This window comes from Mustela erminea, chromosome 18, assembly GCF_009829155.1.
Source record: "Mustela erminea isolate mMusErm1 chromosome 18, mMusErm1.Pri, whole genome shotgun sequence".
NCBI lineage: Eukaryota > Metazoa > Chordata > Mammalia > Carnivora > Mustelidae > Mustela > Mustela erminea.
In genome coordinates, this window is record NC_045631.1 from 3927298 (window position 1) to 3946983 (window position 19686).

Below are 19686 nucleotides of genomic sequence, written 5' to 3' on the forward strand. Positions count from 1 at the left end.
TCAAGCCCCAGTCACCGAGAAAAGATTATTAGGAGGAGCAGGAACCTTCTCTGATTTACGTGGAGGGTTTCATAGACCGTCAGAACTGATCACCTACTTGCACACCTACAGCTGGTGATGCTTTTTGGATACATTCCAACATGGTTGGTGCCTCCAGTCAGGCTGGCAAGCCTGCTCTTAGGCAGATCTGTCTTAGAACTATATTCCTCTGCATCAGAGACTGGAAATCTGCAGGGTCGGGACAGCCTGTGGTCCTTCGTGCTCTGGGTGCGGAGAGCTATATGGCTTTGGAGGAGAGGGAGGACCTCCAATTTCCCAGCCTCTCTTATAAGGTGCATTCCCAAAAGGAAGACATACGGATTTGAGTAGGTTGGATTCTAGAACATGTACTTATTAGAGGGTAAGTTCTAGTCTTTCAGAGACTTCCCTGAATCTGTTGCTTTCTCTAGCTTCCAGCCTCCATGGGCATAACTTGGTAGCGGGCAGCCCTAGCTCTCTGAGTATTAGCTTCAGGAGGTAAACCATGACCACCACCCCACCAAGCAACGTTTACTCCTGGATTCCTGGGGCTCACTGGTGCCCCCCCACCTTCCTCCTCCTCCTCCTCCTCCTCCTCCTCCTCCCTCTTCCTCTTCTTCTTCTTTTAAAGATTTTCTTTATTTGGCAGAGAGAGAGCACAAGCAGGGGGAGCGGCAGACAGAGGGAGAGGGAGGAGCATACTTAGATTGGATCATATTGAACCATTTTTGACCTACCATGATGGCGATTTCATGTGTTCCTGTCCAACGACGTGGCCAAGGTCACCTGCCTGGTGGAAGTAAGGCCAGAAGCTTCTCTCTGTGGCGTGAGCTTTCCGAGCCAATGACTATAGAATTCTAGCAGGGAACGCAAGAGGTGAAGAGGACAGGAAAACATGAACAATGGATCCCGTAATTTATAGCAAGTTTCTAACGCAACAAAATTCAGTTTGAATTTAAAATATATTTTAAATGATCTCAGTTTTCCCTAATTCTTGCCATCTGTGAATCTCTCAAGCTGGGTATCAGCGATAAGCTTTACAGAAGGGCATGCACCTGCTTGGGGTGACTGTCCCATTCCTCCCCCGCAACCCCCACCCCCAGTCCCATCAGAACATTGCCCCCGCGGCAACCTCACAAAGTTGACCCCACAACTTCATCTTTTTTCAGGAGCTGAGGACGACGCCACCTCAAATAGAAGCATCCACAGCAGCCTCAAGGCAGGTCTCTGACCCTCAAGTGCAGTGGAAATACGGTAAGCTGCCTCCTGGGGAAGCTTTGCCAAAATGAGTTTCTTCGAGATTCTTCTGCTGATAAAGGCAGCTCAGAGGAAGGCATAGTTAGGTAAAGAAAAGAGGCTCACGATATGGGGGAAAAGTAACAGGGCTTACAGACAGCATCGAGGAACGAAGAACTCAAGAGCTTCAACCGGAGACATGGCTGGTCTGAGTTTTAGAACCAGTCACACACTGACCAAAGACGCCTCAAGCCAGTCACTTCATCTCCCTGGTCTGACTGTGGTTATATGCACAATCCAGAAGGAGGTCCTTGCAATGGGAAGGGTCCTTCAAACTCTGATAATTCTTTGATGGCACTGGAAAATGGTTCTGGAGCCAAACTTTCTGGAGTCTGTGACCAGATCTGTTCTTTACCAGATTTGCAGTTTGGGCATATCCCTCCCCTGTAGCTCGAGGATGATGGTGGAGCATCACGGATGGCGTACCCCGCGGGGCTATTGTAAGGAGCATACTTATTTGAAAGAGTCACGAGAGTGCCTAGCCCATGAAAATGCTACGCGGGTCTTTGTTTTTATTATGCCTCTTACCTTCTCATCGAGGTGAGCTTCATAAGACCTAAGGCAAGATTTAGAAAGTTCAGGATGCAGGAAAATAGCTCAGCTGGGGACACGTGCTCAGTGGACAGGCTTCAGTTGTGGCAAGGAGGACATAGGACATACTTAATTCTCTCTTAAAATTGAGGGAGCCCTTCTCTTCAGCTCCCCACCAGGACCCTGTGTCTCCAGGAAGGACGAAAGGAGACGACTCCTCGACTTGCTGTCTGTGTGCCCAGCATCTTCTGCTGGGTCCCAGAGTGACAGAACCATACCTGTGCTCGGTCCCTGATCTTGTTGCCATGCGTTGTGGGAGCCCAACCAGGAGACAGAAACCACAGGGGAATTCAGACAAGTTTAATATAGAGAAATATACTGCCTGGCAAAATTTGATGGGAATGTGGCCTCGAGGGTATGCAGGAAAGCTGCTCTCAGGAAGGGCCCCCTGGGAGGCATACCAGTGCAACCCCCAGAGGGGGTGCTGGGGAAAGCTCTTGGGGGCTGCTGGCTACCATGCATACCCAGCACTGAGAAGACGTCTATGTGCTAAGAGAACCAGTAAGAACTAGAACAAGAAGCCCCTTCTTTCCGCAACACCTCTCCAATGTCCTCTGCTGACAAAGCTTAGCGTCATGCCAGCTGGAAAAGGAGAGATTTTAGAAGGTCCAAATGCCTGTTCAGAGCAGATAATGAAGTGTGCATTAGAAGGCTATTTGTTGATAACCGGTACCAGCTGTGTTTTTCCCAGTCCCATGTTCTGGATTCTTCTGGATGGGCAGGGCACCTGTCATGGGTCCTATCTTTATGCAGGTGCCCTTCCCCTAACCCGCAAAGGCTTAAGGAGACCCTATGGGCATGATCTCCAGGCTCTCTGCATTTCCAGTCCCCTGAGCTGCCCACGTCTGGTTTTCAACTTCATTTCCATTACCAGCACCTACGGTGCTTCACTGCGAACATTGTAACACCCTACAACTTTCACCGTTTTCTTTATGTCTGCTGTGGGGACTGGAGTTGACCCAGAAGTACCAGGCACCACAGTGAACCGTTGCACGCATCCACAGGGAAACACGCGGACACGGGTGGGATATTTGACACCTTTTCATTTGCAAATCCACAATGTGGTTTTGTAAATAAAATCGCAGATAGGATCCCCTGTTAACATCATCTTGTAGGTAACTTGATAGTGGGAAGGGGCCTTGTACATTTGATCGTCATAAAAGAACAATAAACACCATTGGGAACAAATCGGAGGATGCCTAGGGGGGCTCAGTCCGTTAAGCATCTGCCTTTGGCTCAGGTCATTGATTCCAGGGTCTTGGGATGGAGCCTCGAGTCCATCGCAGCTCATCGGGGAGCCTGTTTCTCCCTCTCCCTGCTGCTCTGCCTGCTTGTGCTCTCTCTCTGTCCAAATCAATCAATGAATCAATCTTAAAAAAAAAAAAAAAAAAAAAAAAGACACAAGTGAGAAGGAGCACCGATCTTGGAGTAGTGCAGACAGGGTGGGCAGGGCAAAGACCCACATATGGGGTCTTGACTTCATCGGCCACCTCTCCTCCCTCCCTTCCCCGTGCTCTCCTCCCCAATTCCCAAACACGGAGGCTCTCTCACACCCCTTGCCCTTTGCCATTCTCTCTTTCTGGAACACACTTCCCCCCTCCACCTGGAAGATGTCCATGCAGGCTTCAAGCCTCAACTCAGCCGTGACCTCACCTTGGGGAGCCCTCTGGACACCCCGGCAGGCACCTGGCTCCTCTGTATGCTTGGGTTCCTACAGAACTTCGTTCGGGATGGCCCATGAGACCCTCAGAGCTCGAAAGTAGGAGCTGTATGTGCATCTCACCTGCCTGCATGGCTTAACGTAGTCAAGCTCCTTAAGCAACAGAAGACCAGAAAGTAAAAGCCTGGACATCCCTTACCCTCGCCGGGCCCCAGACCAGGGTGGTCAGAGTGCTCCCTGTGAAACTGCTCAGGACAGTCTCCTCCCGGACACTCTGGAACCTTCTCTGAGTCAGTCCCCGGTGGCCAGGGATGGGCCTCCCCCTTCCGCCCCGCAGAGGCCAGCCGCCCGACGTGCTGAATTTTCTCTGCAAGCCCACAGCCTGGGGTCCCTCTTTGTTTCCCGGGACAGGAGGACGACACTGTAGACTCGAGCACTGGAGCACAGGCAGGACTGAGCTCCCTGGCGCCCTCACCAGGAAGGAGAGGGAGCACTGAGGCTGAGCGCGTCTGTGGACTACTTCGAAAAATCCAGAAGCCCGTTAAGGGCAATGCAAGCCTGTCAGTGGTCTCCGACATCCTGAATGGGGCCCATGCTCAGCCTTAAAGTAGTGTCTTAGAAAGGGCACATGATCTGTGGGGGAGAGAGTCTCCCCAGGATGGAGGGAGCGGAAAATAGTGCTTTCATAACCAAGTGGGGGCAAAGGACGACCATTTGGGAAAGCATCTTCAGTATTTTATTTTATTATTTTTAAAAAACATTTATTTTAGGGGGACAGAGTGCGAGTGGTGGGAGGGAGAGAATCTCAAGCCGGCTCCCCTGCTGAGCCTGGTGCCCGACGCAGGGCTCCATCTCACGACCTGAGATCATGACCTGAGCTGAAACCAAGAGTCCAGTGCTCAAACGACTGAGTCACACAGCTGCCCTACATCTCCAGTGTTTTAAATGTGTATTTGCAAATTGGAAAGAGGCTTGCAAGCTAGGAATGGTATATAGATTCTCAACCGCGGAGACTGTGCCCTAAACACTCAGATCGGGTTTTCATGAAATCTAATCCCATTCACTTAAACCTAAATTTCACAGAGAGGTAGAGGAAGACTTTCATGTATATCTAAATGTGTTGAAAGATTGGAAAACCCGATTTTGGGGGCCAAAGTTTCTCCTGCCTTCTCTGTCCCATCTCAGATGTGAGGAGTATCTTTGAACCCCGGAGGGCAGCCCCAGACATTGGGAGGTGGAGGGAGGCAGCCACATTCTCCAGGGGCCTGTTGAACCATGCATGTTGTAGTCTAGGGACAAGAAGGCCTTTCATCCACATGTAATTTTTTTTCTCCTGCAGCGGGGCCCAGGATGTCAGAGGATGGGGGGAAGAGGGAAGGTATGGCTTGGTGGCCATGGTATCAGCAACGTAGATTCCCCGGGTCTCCCAGGCTCGAAAGTCCTCAATGAGGCAGAGGGCTGTGCCCCCACTGCCCCGCCCCAGGTACAGAGCCCGGGGCCACGCCTCCTCCTGGCCTCACAGATGCCTGAGCCCCCGGGAGCACTGGATGCTGTACACAGCGGAGACCCTGGGATCTGCTGCGTGCTAGCTCCCATGTCCCAAATCCCTGGAACCTGAGACCACTCCCTCACATGGCAGAAGGGAGTTTACAGGGGGAAAAAAATGTGAGTCAGTTAAGGACAGAGAGGTGGGGTGATTCCCTGGATGATGGGCGTGGTCCCCACAGTCAAGCCCAAGGTCCTAAGGAGACACAGGCAGAGGATGGTCCAAGTCAGAGACAGAAGATGGTGAGGATGGTGACAAGGTCTGGAGAGGCAGACTTTCCGGGGTGACAAGCAGCTAGTCCACAACACAGAACTGAAGCCGATTTTCCGAATAGTTTTATTTGAATGAAGAGTATTGTTGTTACTGATGTTTAAACATTCGAATCAGGTGAGTCAAAATCCTACCAGTCTCTATTGAAATACCTATGGCCCTGAGTGGTCAGTCACTTACCCTGTGTTGATATTTTTCCGATCTGAGATGCTCCTTGCTCAGTGTGGGTGTGTGAGCGAGAGAGAGAGAGAGAGAGAGTAAATGTGTACGTGTGTATCTATATGTAGTAGTGTATTTGTTTATGGCCGTCTGTCTAGTAAATGGATTTTTTTTTTTTTTTTTTTACACAACATACAAGCTTCAGGCACTCAGTATTTTGAAGAGTTCTGAATGCCAACGTGAGGCATTTAGGTTTGGTTTTTTTAAAAGATTTTATTTATTTATTTATTTGACAGACAGAGATCACAAACAGGCAGAGAGGCAGGCAGAGAGAGGAAGAAGCAGGCTCCCAGCAGAGCAGAGAGCCTGATGTGGGGCTTGATCTCAGGACCCTGGGATCATGGCCTAAGCCGAAGGCAGAGGCTTTAACCCACTGAGCCACCCAGGCGCCCCTTAGATTTGATTTTTTAAATGAATTGGGATCGGGGCATCTGGGTGGCTCAGTCAATTAAGCATCTGACTTCAGCTCAGGTCATGATCTCAGGGTCCTGGAATCGAGCCCCACATCGGGCTCTCTGCTCAGTGGGGAGCCTACTTCTCCCTCTCCCTCTGTACTCTTTCAAGTAAATAAATACAATCTTAAAAAAAAAAAGAAGAATCAGGGACTTGGGAAAAATTTGAATACAAGTATGACATGGGAAAAGTCTCAGGACTTATGAAGATACTGCACTGACCATAAAAACACCACCCTCAGCAAATAACCCTAGGCCAGTTGGCAGAGTGTAACTTGGGTGATCTTTTCTGTTTTCCAGAAAGCCAACACAGCGCAAGGACTGGGACAGAATCAGGGTGAGATGTGGAGCACTGGATTGGTGGCAAGGGACCTAAAGCCTATATTTTTTCTTTTAAAATATAAGTACTATACTTATAGAAAGCCAAGAATTACAGAAAAGTAAAAAGATAGGGGGGAAATCACTTTTTGATAGGAAGTTTGGTTTCTAGGGCTGTTTTCCTCATGATTGATCAATTCTCTCAAAGGAATTCTTTCAACATTTCTGGCTGGTTAACCGAAAAGCTATTTCAAAATTATTTCATTATAGGGATGCCTGGGCAGCTCAGTCAGTTAAATGTCTGCCCTTTGCTCAGGTCATGATCTCAGGGTCCTGGGATCGAGCCCCACAGTGGGCTCCCTGCTCAGTGGGGGGTCTGCTTCTCGCCCTTCCTCTCCCTCTGCCTCTCTCCCCCTGCTCAGGCTCTCCCTCTGTCTCAAATAAATAAAATCTTAAGAAAAAGAAATTAATTATAAATCAAGTGTTTTTAAAAAAATGTCTTCATTAAAGACTAATAGATCTTTTGATGGGTTAATAAATGTTTATTGCCTTCCATTTGCAAGGTACGGGGATACTGTCATCCACACGTCGTGATTCCTTAAGTATAATTCTGTATTATGTAATTATATTTTGAGCAGTTGTTTTGCTTTAAAATGACATAGTATATTTACAAAATGTTGTATACAATCTAAGTGAATCAACCCCTTCCTCCTGGCCCTATGTGAATCTCATTGCCCTCCCCGGAAGTAACTCTTGTCATCTGTTTGGAATGTTTCCTTCCGCATCTCTCTTAGGCATCGCTTTTATAGGAAAAAGCATGTAATTTTGGTCCGTTTGTGTGTTCCCACAATTGCTTTTCTGCAACTTGCTTCTGTAGTTCAACAGTAGGGCTGGGGTATGTTTCCCTATTGGTGTGGATGGACACACCTTCCTTCCTTCCACCTCGTGCTCTGTGCGCTATAGGGCTCAGGTACCTGTGAGTTTTTAAACCCCTACTGATGGACATTTCTTTTTATCCCAGGGATTCTGATGTGTTTGTAGTCATAATCATGGTTAAGTTCTTTTTTTTTTTTTGAAAACAAAAATATCTTTTATTAATGTGTACCCACAAACGAAACTAGTCACAAAGAGTCCCTCATACTATCATGTACTCATAAAGTTATCTTAGTGATTAGCAATTAGTGAAAAGATTGGTTCTGTTACTCCTTAAAGACGTGCAGAATTTCTCAAGTTTAAATATCTTACTTACACCAGTGTCCTAAAGTCCCAAGATAGACTGTGGAAAATGGAACCTCAATTGTCTTGAAGGATTGAAAACAAAACTCGATTACATTCTACAAGATGGATATACTCACAGGAGGGAATTAAGTATTAACTAAATACCTCCCCTTCCTCCCTTCTCACCTATTCATCCTCTACAATACACATTTTTCTACAGCATAAAATTAGCCAAATTACCAAGTATCAACTTTTCCAAAAAAGATACATTACTCCTGCTCCCCCCAAAAAAGTACCATATAGCAAAAAACGTATGAATGCAACAACACTGAAATTATTTACTGAGCACTAAGGCTAAATCTATTATTGCAAACTCGACCAAAAAAAAAAAAAAAAAAGGCAAAGATAAAACCCAAAAAGCTCTTTGCATTTCTGTAGTGTTTTCCACTTTCCAAAGACTAGATGTAACAGGTCGTTGGAATTACTGCTACACATCAATACAATTATGGGAATAATTATGCAAGATAAGATTAGAAAATGCCAGCAACAAGATTCACCCTAATGTCATCCAGTGTTTCTGTTAAGAGGTAAGACTAGAACTCAGGTCCTAGTCCTAATTCTGTGTACCACCTCCTTCCCCACATGTTCTTACATACTGTTTCACGGAATGTTACTGGGTAGGCTGGTAGTCACTGTGCTTACGGGTTTCAAGTAAGTTTTGGAAATGCTGGGTAACATGAACCAGACTCTCAGAACTTTTAATGTGCCATCATAAATCTCCAAGAAGGGTATGGAGAGTAGAGCTGTCAGAAATTCAAAGTGCCAGTCACAGAGCAAGGGACAATTGTATGTGTGCAGGAAAGGCGGGGACTGGGTGCGGGGGGAGGGATGGTAATAGCACCATTTAATGGGGCCCTGACCATGGAGGAATGCCATCCAGTGTTGCCAGGTCTTTCCAGAGAAGCTACAAATCTAGGCTTTAATCTGAAATCTCCATGTTTATCATGTTATTTTGAATTTAAAAGAAAAACACTACAGTTTAAACAATAAATTTCTTGGGCCAGATCATTTGGAAAACCCAGTATAGCATGTTTAACAATCCTATTTGCCCATATAACCTTTATTTGGAGGTCCTATCCATGTCCTAGAACCCCACAGACCAAAGCCAAAGATGTTGTCTTCAGAAATAAACAAACATCCTGCCCTCCTAGACCACTATGGAGTAACTCTGAACCCTAAGCAGGACTTCTTTCAAGGTCTACTCAGATTGAAATTAATACCCAGCCTCCTTAACTGTTCATGTAGCAAAGCTTCTAATGACTAAAGATATCCTCACCATTAGCCTTTGCTTAACTCTTAGAAAAACCAAAAATTTAACTGAACCATGAAAAAAAGGAATAGTACTGGAACTGTTTTTACTATTTAAAAAAACACCCTTCATCTTTCCAGAGCAATTTTAAAATTGCAGTTACCTGAGGACAATTTAGAATTTTGATTGAAACTAGTAACATTCTCAAACAACACTGTTACCTTTGCAAAATAACTTTTCTAAAGCAGGAAGCCTTTTAAACTTCTCCCTCTTTTTCTTCTATTTCTTTTAGCCGTTTCCCTTTTTTTCTTCTATTTATTTCTGCCCTGCCTCATTCTAAAAATTAGTTCAGAGAGCGTGACAATCATATATACAAATGCTTGGAACTGTGGAACTGGTGTAGCAGAAATAGCATGCAATAAATCACAGGGCAACTGATTTTCTTTCCCTGGTATCTACTTGGTCCACTCCCTACCCTAGTTTCTTCTAACTGATAAAGCACCCACCCCGGGTCCAGGGAAAACCTTAATACTATGTATTTCCAGAGCCATGCAAAATCAGATTGACCTGTAGTGGTGAAATCATATGCACTTCTATTTCCCCATGGGGGAAATAAAGACCTGTGTACCCCTGTGATTTGAAAGCCTCGGCGAACCTAAGAAATGTTAACATTTGGAGTTACAAACAAGAGATTATCACAAAACTGCTTCCAAGTGAAGTCCTTTAAGTCCCACATCAGATCTTCTGATTTTAACTGCTAGTCTGCTTTTCTTGACAGCTTTGGTGACCAAAGTGGTAGCTCTTCCCTCACTGGTGAGCATTCTTGATGGAGATAAGGTTCATATGATCCAAAGAGAATATGTAATTATAAAGTGTTCACATTTGGGAGAAACAGTGAATTAAGTTTTAGCATAAAAAATTAGGACTCTATGGCCAATGAGGGTGACTATACACAGATGAACCAGGCACTCTACCCAATATAACTGACATGTTGGACTATCATTGGAAATTAACAGAAAAATCATTCTAGGGCTTACAAGAACTCTGACTTGGTGGTATCTTGTCATTGTCTCCCACAGTTAAGGACATAAATCCTTAGAGGGCCACTGGGTCTTAATCCATGACGAAAACATTGTCCTCAATAATGTAGATATTGTCTTCTGCTCGGATGCCCACTTTGGCTGCACTTTGCAAAGCTCCAGTCCGAGGGTCGTTCATGCAAACCATGCTACAGAAAGAACAACATGAGTCTTTTAGGAAAAGCAGACCACCTCTAAAGGATGACAAGCACATTCATGTAGATGCAGGCAAGGTTGGGTATCTGCAACTCCCAGAGCCTTTAGTTGTTCCAGCTTGTTTCTTACGCAGAAATATTTTTTGGTAATCACGATGACCAGCACGGTGAACAATACCGCAGCAGTAACGCAAATGCCGATGTACAGTCCCTTACTGGTGGTGGTCCACGGATTCTGTGCCAGCGACACATGAGTTTGATTGCTATGCCAAAGGCCATCTGAAGACTGTGTCACAGTGCCATTCCCATCGGTGGGGCAGGAGTACAATGGTGAATCGGTGGGCTGTCTTGTGCTCCTTTCCCGTGGTCCAGGAGGCTGGGTTCCTGCTGTCTGCAGGGCAGAGGATGAAGTAGTTTCTGGCTTGAGGTTCTGCGTGGGTGCTGGCGTTGCAGAAGTAGAGGTAAAGACCCTAGGTGACGACGGAACACTGGTGACCTCAGCTGGCTTTATCTCCAGTGACAGGGTGCGTTTCATATCATTGAACCACCCCTCGTGCTCAACACGGCAACAGTAGAGACCACGGTCAGTCTGGGCCACATTCTCTATGGTCAAAGATACGTTCCCTCTTAAAATGTTTCCCTTTAGCTTATAACATGGGTGCTTCCGAACAGTGACATGGGATCCATTAGTCCAGACCACTTCATCGGAGCAACGGGACATGGGACATGCCCCTCGACCCCAGCACATGGTAGTGACTCCAGGGGCTGTTGAGTAGGTGCCGGGCAGCGTGATGGAGTGACCCACCACGCCAGTCACTTGAGTGTAAGAAACTACAGCATCCGTCAGAAGTAGCAGGAGGCCTGAGATGGCTACCCAAGGTTGCATGATGGTTACGGCCTACAGGTACGCCAGGACGGAGTTTTCCAGCTCCTCTGGTGGTCTCCATGGTTAAGTTCTTTAACGCAGGTCTTTTTTCCTTGTCCTTGTATATTTCTTCAGCTAGGTCTTGCCGTCTGTCTCTTATTTATTTGCAAATATTTTATAGAAATATAGATTTTAGAAAATAGAATTATAGATTTTAGAAATACAGATTTTAAAAAAGATTTTTAATTTTATTGCTATGGAAATACATCTTTTTCTCTATTACACTTTAAGTAGCTTTGATATTATTTTTTTGTTTGTTTGTTTTCTTTTTAGTGGATCTTGTATCTGGTCAGTTTGTTGACTATCATTTATTTTATTAGTTTTTTCCTCTTAGTAATGTCAATTTGTCTCTCCCAGTTTAACATTCCTACTTCTTCTTAGTTTTCTTATTTTACTGTACCCGTTAGGATGAGCAGTGTCTTGCTTATTTGTACTGGGAAAGGCTGGCATTCTAGTCAAGTTAATGACTTTAACCTTTCAACCTTTTAGGTATAAGTATTGTAAATATCCTTCCTGGATGGTCTTTGAAGAACTTAAGAGTTCTTTTGATACTATTTCCTTAGTTTAAGAATAAGTTTTAATTTTTCAACACTTTTCACTGTGAAATTATCATGGTTAGTTTATTTTTATTCTTTGGCTAGTGTTTAATGTGTGCTTCAAAAATGTATTTTTTTAAAAAGATTTATTGATTTATCTTGGTCAGGGGAGGGACAGAGGGAGGGGGTGAGACAGTCTCACGTTGACTCCAGCTGAGCCCGATGTGGGGCTTGATCTCATGACCCTGAGATCATGACCTGAGCCGAAATCAAGAGTCAGATGCTTAGCCGACTGAGCCACCCAGGTTCCCCTCAAAAAAGTGTGTTCTTTAGGCCTGAGATCCCATGGATGAGTACTGGATCAAGTCTGTTGAGTTATTCACATACTCTAACACTTTACCGATTTTGTCCCTTACTTGATCTATTGATTTTTGGTGAAAAGATGATTGAAATATTTCACAGTGACGATTTTCCCATTATGTTTGTTAGGTTTTTTGGTTTATAGATTTCAAAACTGAGTATCATTAGATGGCCAAATTATCTGTTGTGTTTGCATTTTGTACATTACTGGAAATGTAAAAGCTTGGGTGTATTTTTTCCCCTTGAAAGTTCTAGCCAACATCCTGCCGTTGGTTTTGATCGGCCTGAGGGAGTCCCTCTGACCACCTTTGAACACTGTGGCTGGAAGTAGTATGCCGGCATGCTGGGTCTGGGTAGCAGGTCCGTGGCTGGCTCCAGCGGTGGGATTGGCCCCCTGTAGACAACATGACTGAGATAGGAAAGGGGGGGTTGTCACAGAAACATGAGAAGGAAGTGGGATGTTGGGCAGGATAATACCATAGATGTGTGCTTTCTGTGCCTATCCCCCAAATCAAGGGTTTCAATATGTGGAGATTAAGGAGGAGGACATTCTGGGTGGAAGGAAGCTGTGAAAGGTGGATTGTTTGGGAGAAACCGTCGTGTCTTTTGAGAAGTTAGAGAGTAGGGGCTGGGCCCTGGAGGGGAATAGAGCCGGTGTCTTTGGGCCAGACCATGGGGTCAGCTAAGACATTTTTCTTACTTTATTTGGCAACTAAAGGGGAATCCCTAATTCAGATATTTCCTGCAAACTTCTCCCCTTCCAGAATTACCAGGCGGAAGAGAAGGACCAGCGATAGGGGCAGGAAGATCCAAGAAAGGATCCGATGCAAAAGGCTGACTGATGAGTCTCAGGATACAAATAATTCAATCAAAGGAGTGGACCAGAAGCAGATACCAGGGGCCGCCGGAGAGCGGAAGAGGCGGAGACTGTGGTTTCAGAGGGTGACGCCGAGGAGTGGGTGTCCACGGGAAGCTCGTGACCCTCCCCGAAGGGGAAGGTGCCTGCCAGCCGGCATCAGTATGGACATAGTGACGATCGCCCACAGTGAGCGCCATTTTCCTGCCCTTCCCTTTCTCTGACGTAGACTTCACCTTATTTCCTTCCAGTCTCCCTGTTTCTCTTACAGATCGAGACACAGCTACTTTTGACCGGCTACTTTTGACACAGCTACTTTTGACCGGCTGTTTTTTTCCCAGCCCACCCACCTGCCTTTCACCCCCTCAACAGACCGATCTCAGCATCTTCTTTTTCCCTCTTTAGACCTTGTGTGTGGACCTCCTCTACGAAATAGTATCGCCTTATCCTTAGATTCTCTTCCAGCTCTAATATTCTCTATACCGTGCCAAGTTCCACGTGTCTTCCCATGCCCTTAGGACCGTCTTCGAGGACTTATACAAACGCCCTTCTGGTCACTTCCCCTGGTCTTGTAAAAGCCTGCCTGTTCCCATCCAGTGATTTTCGGTGTGCATCTGATATTTCCAGCCACATACACTCAGAAGGTGTTGGGACATTTCCCTAACTTAGTTCGACCTTGGACTCTCTGCTCCTCATCAGTATGGGACTACCTTGTCCAATGCCATGGAAAACCCATTTATTTGATTTGTGTGGATAGTGTATTATTTGGGGAGGGGGAAAGCTTAGATTCGAAATCAGAGTGGCTAGGCGAGACGCTTTCTGGTTGTGTGACTTTTAACTTCTTCAGGTGGGATTAATATTTGTCTTTTCTGCGTCATACAGTTGCTGTGAGAATCAGATAAGATACTATTGACCCACTTTCTCAAGCAAGAAGTTCTGTATAAATGGGAGGTATGGCATTAAGCTTTAATAGATTCATAGAGAGTGCCATGTTCCAGTGCCAAGTGCAGTCGGGGAGCAAAGCCCAGTCAAAGGGCACAGATTTGCTCTGAGATGTGCAGAACACCTAAAATCGCACTACTTCTCCCCGTCTGTGTGACTGTGACTCTGGTCCGTATTCCACCAGCCCTCTCCTGGATGACTGTCCTAGCTTCCTAATTTGTCTGTTTCCCCTCTTGCCTCTGACAGTGCCTTCTCCACGAAGCATCCACAGTGAGCTTTTAGACAGGCAGTTAGCTCGCAACTGTCCCTGCCTTCAACCTTCCATTGGGAGGACCCATCCTGCATAACCCCCATCCTGCATCCCATTCCTTCTTTGGGCTCTGGCCACACAGGCCTTTGCTTCTCTCCCTCCCAGCTCTGGCTTTTTCTTAGCATTCAGGAAGGTCTCAAACATCACACTCGCTGAGAAGTCCTCCTCGAGCACCTTCTCTAAAGTAGCATCTCCTTCGTTTAGTTCCCTAATAGTGTTCTTCACTGTCTGCGACGGAGAGGGCTTCCAGTCTCCAAGGCATAGTAGGAGCTGTGAAAGTAGCACGGAGTAGGCACTCAGAGATAAATGCTGCATGAATCTGTCAACAAGGCCCTCATGGGTTTCCATCTGACGATAGTGTCGGACCAGGCTGGTCTGAAGTCCCCAGATTTTATCCCTCATTAAAACACAGCAAGGCTGGTTCTTAAATGCTGCTTCAAATGTTTCTTAAATGTCAAATTTCTTTTTTTTTTAAATAAAGATTTTTATTAGAGAGGGAGGGAGGGTGTGAGTGAGAGAGCACCAGCAGGGGGAGCGGCAGAGGGAGAAGTAGAAGCAGACTCCCCGCTGAGCAGGGAGCCCGATGCGGGGCTCAATCCCAGGACCCTGGGATCATGACCTGAGCCGAAGGCAGACGCTTAACCGACTGAGCCACCCAGGCGCCCCTTAACTGTCTGATCTTCATCTTTTTGGTGAAGCTTACTAGAGCGGCAAGCGAGAATGATGATCCAGTGAATATAGCCATTCAATAGCTCTTCGTAGCTCTTGTGACGAATCCAACGCCCCAGACTATCTTCATAATCTACTTTCAGAACCAAACAGAAATGTATCATGAAAGTGGAGGGATTTCAGGTGAAGGGTGTGCGAACCTGCCGGTTATTCTTCAAAACAGCTGCCGCCGAGCCAAAGGCAACGGACTTGGTGAATCCTGATTGCAAACAGATTGCTAATGGATTTAGATCCACTTTTCCTTGTTCCTCAGATCCTGCTGCTCCTCAGGCTGTTGGAGACGGGGCTCGTGAGCAGCCCATGAATTCCCTACATTCACAAACCCACGTGCGGCGTCCGAGAAGGATTCCAAATCGTTAGGTCTTGTGCGGCGGAATGTGTCTTACCTGGGGATTCTGTTAGAAAGTCAGAGTCCGAATTTGCCCTTGAGGTTACCGTATGTCACACGCCAAGGGCAGGGCACCAATTTTATGTCCCCGCAGCATTCTACCGATGCTTCAACTGATCCCTCTGACTCTTCTTTAGAAATTAATTCCACTTCTCCTTTAGGACATCTTCACAGTCATCACTGATTTTGTGTTTGGCCACCAAAACAATGCCTTCTAGCTCATTCTCAAATGTTGAAAAACTCTGAAAATAACCTACAATGTATTTCTACAGGGTTTATCGGCGAGCTTCCACTGTTTTTTCCCAAGCCACCGAAACTGATCTCTCATCAATTACATGCACATAAATTCAATGCACGGGGGATGTTGCCCACTGTAGTAGAGACAACAATGGCTTGTTGGTGACTCAAGCCTCCCAAGGTCTTACTGATTTAGGTGTGCAAACACAACACCACTGAAAATCATCCAGATTCCAGAGCCTCTCCCCAAACTGCAAATTTCAGTCACGTGGTGCAAGTCTGACCCCGTCGGGGTCGGGGGGGTGCTACCACCAGGGTGGATGTTCTCATCCCCCAGCAAATCACTTCTGGTGGGTCCCTCCCCTCGGCCGTCCAGCAAGGACATGCAGCTGGTGATGTCCCTATACTGGTATGAGGAACTGTGGCACATAGTGATCTCGCTTATGGTGCTGCTTTATGGTATCTGGTATACCAGCCTTGCGATGTTTGCTCGTGTCCAGTGATGTTGAATGCTATCAAGAATAATCAAGCAGGACAGGGGATGCCTGGGGGGCTCAGTCGGTGAAGCGTCTGCCTTCGGCTCAGGCCATGATCTCAGGGTCCTGGGATGGAGCCCTGTGTCGGGATCCCTGCTCAGCAAGGGAGTCTACCCCTCCCCTCCCCCTGCCCCTTCTGCTTGTGCTCTCTCACACAATCTCTCTCAAATAAATAAAATCTTCAAAAAGAATAATCAAGCAGGGCAGGGAGAAAGGTAAAAGCAAAGGTAATGACTAGCTCATTCAACCACTAAAGCGTCTGATTGTTCGCCTGGGAAAAGTACAATAAACACATGATTTCTCCTACATTTCCAGATTTTCTGGACACTCTGTAGCAGATGAACTGTTGTAGTTACTACTTTAAACACAGAGGTACTTCATCTGAAAAAATATCTGGAGATTGAAGAAATATATTACAGATGCTTTTTTTTTTTTTTTTAAGTAACATGTTTAAAAATAAGTTGACCTTGTTTGGGACATGCCTCTGATGTCAAATCCCAGAAGTATTTTCCTCGGGTGGGCATTTTTTTTTTTTTAAACATTCCTCTGACTTGGATTCTTTCTTTCAGAGGGGCACAGGGAGGATGGTGTTCATTACCTCCTCCTTTCTTTCTCTTTAATCTTCCAGTGGAGAGACAATACAGGTCTGACTCAGGGGACACGAATGGCCTCCCCATGACTTGGAGGTAAGAGGGTTCCCCAGTGAGGGTGGTGGAACTGTCTTCAACGAGGGGCCGCCGGAGGCAAAAGCTCACTTTTCTTCCAGAGGCAACCAGATCTGTTTCCTCTCCCAATACACCTACTTGTGGAATTGCTCCTTGTCCCAGGTCCTGCCCTCCCAACACCACACCTTGTAGGACATCTTTCCCACGAGCTCAGGGCGGGAGAGGCAGGGGAAGATGGGTCTGCCAAAATCTGGACACATTTTGCTCTTGGGATCCTGAGAGAAAAGGAGTCCCCAGAGCTGACAGGAGCCACCAACCCCAGTGCTGTCTGGTTTCCTTGGAGAACAAATTCTTTTGGGTTTTTTGTTTTCCTTTTTAGACTCAAGATACTTCCCAGACCCAAGGAGAAGGTAAGTGGAAATACTATGAACCAGCAGCCGTTCCAGTGTCCATGACTTGTTTGCCAAACAAATAGTGCCTTTACTTGAAGATAATGGGATGGGAGGATGAGAAAGAGGTTGGTTCTCTCTCTCCCTCCCTTTTCTTTGTAGAGTCTAATCTGTCATCTATCTGCCCATCTATCCATCCATCCATCTGTCCTGCCATTGGGGAAGACAAGAGAGAACCGAGTGTTTTATTTAAATACAAATGCTGTAGAAAATTCTGTAGGGTAAGAGTAGCCCATATTGGAGTTCCTGTTATTTTCAAGATAGGAGAGTATATGGCTCATTATAATTTTTAGTTCTTGAATGTCCAGGCCAGTTCCAAGGAAGCTAGTTATGGTTCTGCTGTGTTTTTCCTTACCTGGGCATAGCGGGGCCCCATGCAATAGGCGCACCGTCCTCTGGAGTCAGTCAGAGCTCTACAGGCACCCATACTGAAACACACACACTTTAACAAGGATAGATGGATTACGTGTACTTTTCGTAAAAAACACCAAATAAAGCAAGCGTTGGAGGGTAACTGAGTGGCTGAATGAGCACCTTGTCTTAGTGGGTTTAGGGGGATGGCCCGTGTCAGGCTACCCCTCAACAGATTACTTATCTACTAGATAAGTAACCTGTCCTCTGCAGTAAGGACTGCAGTGCATTTATTGGATCGATCTCGTGGCTGATGGTGGCTGAGGCTCAGCATGTTAGGTACTCCCCCAGTAACTTACTTAAGAGTCTCATGCTCTACCGACTGAGCTAGCCGGGCAGTTCCCCAGTAACTTACTTAAAGTGATTCTTTAAGGGCTTGACTAAGCCTTTCTCAAAGAACCATTCTGAACTAGTTAAGTTTCACGTGATTGGAGGATTTCCTGTCACCTACCTGTTAATCCATTTCTTTTGTTTATCGTGATTTCCAAATAGGAGTTTTTACAAATATAATGAAAGTCAAATACATCCCCTCTCTACAACAGAACGAGTTTTTTCCCCTGACTCTCTGTGTCCTCATTCCCTGGGAAAATAGGCTCTCCCCTAGACACCTGTTGAACGACCTGAGCCTGTGTCCACAACAGGTGAATATAGTCAGAAAGAAGAAAATGCAGACCTAACCAGTTCCTCATTTTGCATGGAACTGAGGAACGGGCTGCCCGTGCCACGGGCTGCTTATTCTTCAGATCTTCATCTGCCTGCTCTGGACGCAGCTGTTGCAGGGGCGGTGTGGGTTTGCATTCTTATGCTCTCAGCAGGCGTGATCCTCTTCAAAGCAAGCAGCAGTGGTGGCAGGTGTTGGCGAGGTGGACGTAGGATGCATGGGGCAGGATCCTGGGCCAGGCTGAGGATACAAAGACCTAGAGGGTGATGGGATCTAAGTCAGGGAGCTGGTTAGGGCCATACCTGGGACTAGGTAACAAGAATTGAGTGATCCCCTGTAGTCCCCTATAGCGATAACTCAACAACCCCAACTGTAGAGATTTGGAGATTTAGTTCAAGGACTTTCCATGAACGTGTGTGAAAATCTTCCCCGAAGTGTGGGGTCATTTATCAGTGTAAGATACAAATTCCTTGCCCCAGAACATTCTCTGACCTGTATTTGTGGTACAGAGCAACTGTCCAACAAGCAGTAGGACATAAAATTCTAGCTGTGGGAAGTTGGGTTTGAAAGGATTGATTTGGGGGCTGAGCTTGAGCCCTTTCCCCATGTGGTCATTTGGGAGATTCTGTGCTCTTTGACTTTCCAGGGGATGTCAGAGATGAGGGTGCCACGAGGGGACACTGAGTAAATAAGCAAGCAGGGTATGTCCTTTTCTTTAACCGAGTCAGACTTGGAAGCACTATTAGTGTTGCATCCTTTCTCTTTCCAGAATCAGAAGACCAACCACAGTAATAGCCCTCAGTCCCCCAGCTGCCCTCACCCATCACTCATCTCTGAAGGATACCCAAGGCTAAGCTGGGTCTTACTTCTTGTGATGCCCCGTAGGAGGAAGGTGAGCTGCCTTGGCAGAGGGATGGGATATATAAAACTTTCCTATCCAGTGCAGCACCTACTGGAAGAAAGTACTGATTAAATATTGCAGTAACCCTTACTGATTCCATGTTATTCTTGTCACTTCTTTTCTTGTTCAAGTTTCTTCTAACTCTTAGTAGCCTGTTTGTCAGTCAATCACCTCAAACTGAGAGGAGTTTTAAATGAATGGTAAGAAGACTACTTGGGCAAATAATGGCTAACTACTGTTTTAATATGATTTTTCTTTAATTCATCTTTAAGAACATGGTGAGGTAGGATGGACAGCATGTATCAAAATAACTCTTTCCAAACACTGACATTATAGAAGAACTAGAAGAAGAAACCAGTGCTGAGCACTTAGGTAAATCTAACAGGAAAAGCAAAGGAAGATCAGTCGGAGGAAAAAGACAAACATTAGATGGTCTGCAGATTTTAAACTTTCTGTACATCAGAAGCAAGCTAAAAGAACTTGGGGAGATGGCTATGAAGCTCTACCTCTGTGTCTCTACATACGTAGACTGACAACATTTAATATATGAAGTGCAGTTTTATAAATAACAGACAAATAATAAAATAGGTACGTGCGCCAACAAAAAGTACATAAAATAAATGTAATTGGCCAATAATCACAAAAAATG

The 19686-nt window shown here is 45.9% G+C and overlaps 2 protein-coding genes across 8 annotated transcripts in view; one reads left to right on the forward strand and one right to left on the reverse strand.

The window, feature by feature from the left end:
* LOC116577656 overlaps positions 1 to 19686 on the forward strand; it is a 31369-nt gene that overhangs the window by 2661 nt on the left and 9022 nt on the right. For 6 of the 7 annotated variants that reach the window (XM_032321214.1, XM_032321208.1, XM_032321212.1 and 3 more), the window contains 6 exons: positions 1188 to 1272; positions 6353 to 6389; positions 12717 to 12997; positions 16571 to 16636; positions 16995 to 17025; positions 18906 to 19028. In XM_032321214.1, coding sequence (XP_032177105.1) covers positions 16626 to 16636; positions 16995 to 17025; positions 18906 to 19028 — 165 coding nt within the window. In that variant the 5' untranslated portion in view covers positions 1188 to 1272; positions 6353 to 6389; positions 12717 to 12997; positions 16571 to 16625. The remainder of the gene's footprint in view (positions 1 to 1187; positions 1273 to 6352; positions 6390 to 12716; positions 12998 to 16570; positions 16637 to 16994; positions 17026 to 18905; positions 19029 to 19686) is intronic. The other variant, XM_032321210.1, reaches the window with a different exon arrangement.
* On the reverse strand, positions 9634 to 11056 carry LOC116577654 (hepatitis A virus cellular receptor 1 homolog). The gene is made up of 2 exons (XM_032321200.1): positions 10236 to 11056; positions 9634 to 10125 (listed from the first exon to the last, which is right to left on the reverse strand). The coding sequence occupies exons 1-2, from the start codon at positions 11015 to 11017 to the stop codon at positions 10011 to 10013; spliced, it is 897 nt and encodes a 298-aa protein (XP_032177091.1). The 5' UTR covers positions 11018 to 11056; the 3' UTR covers positions 9634 to 10010.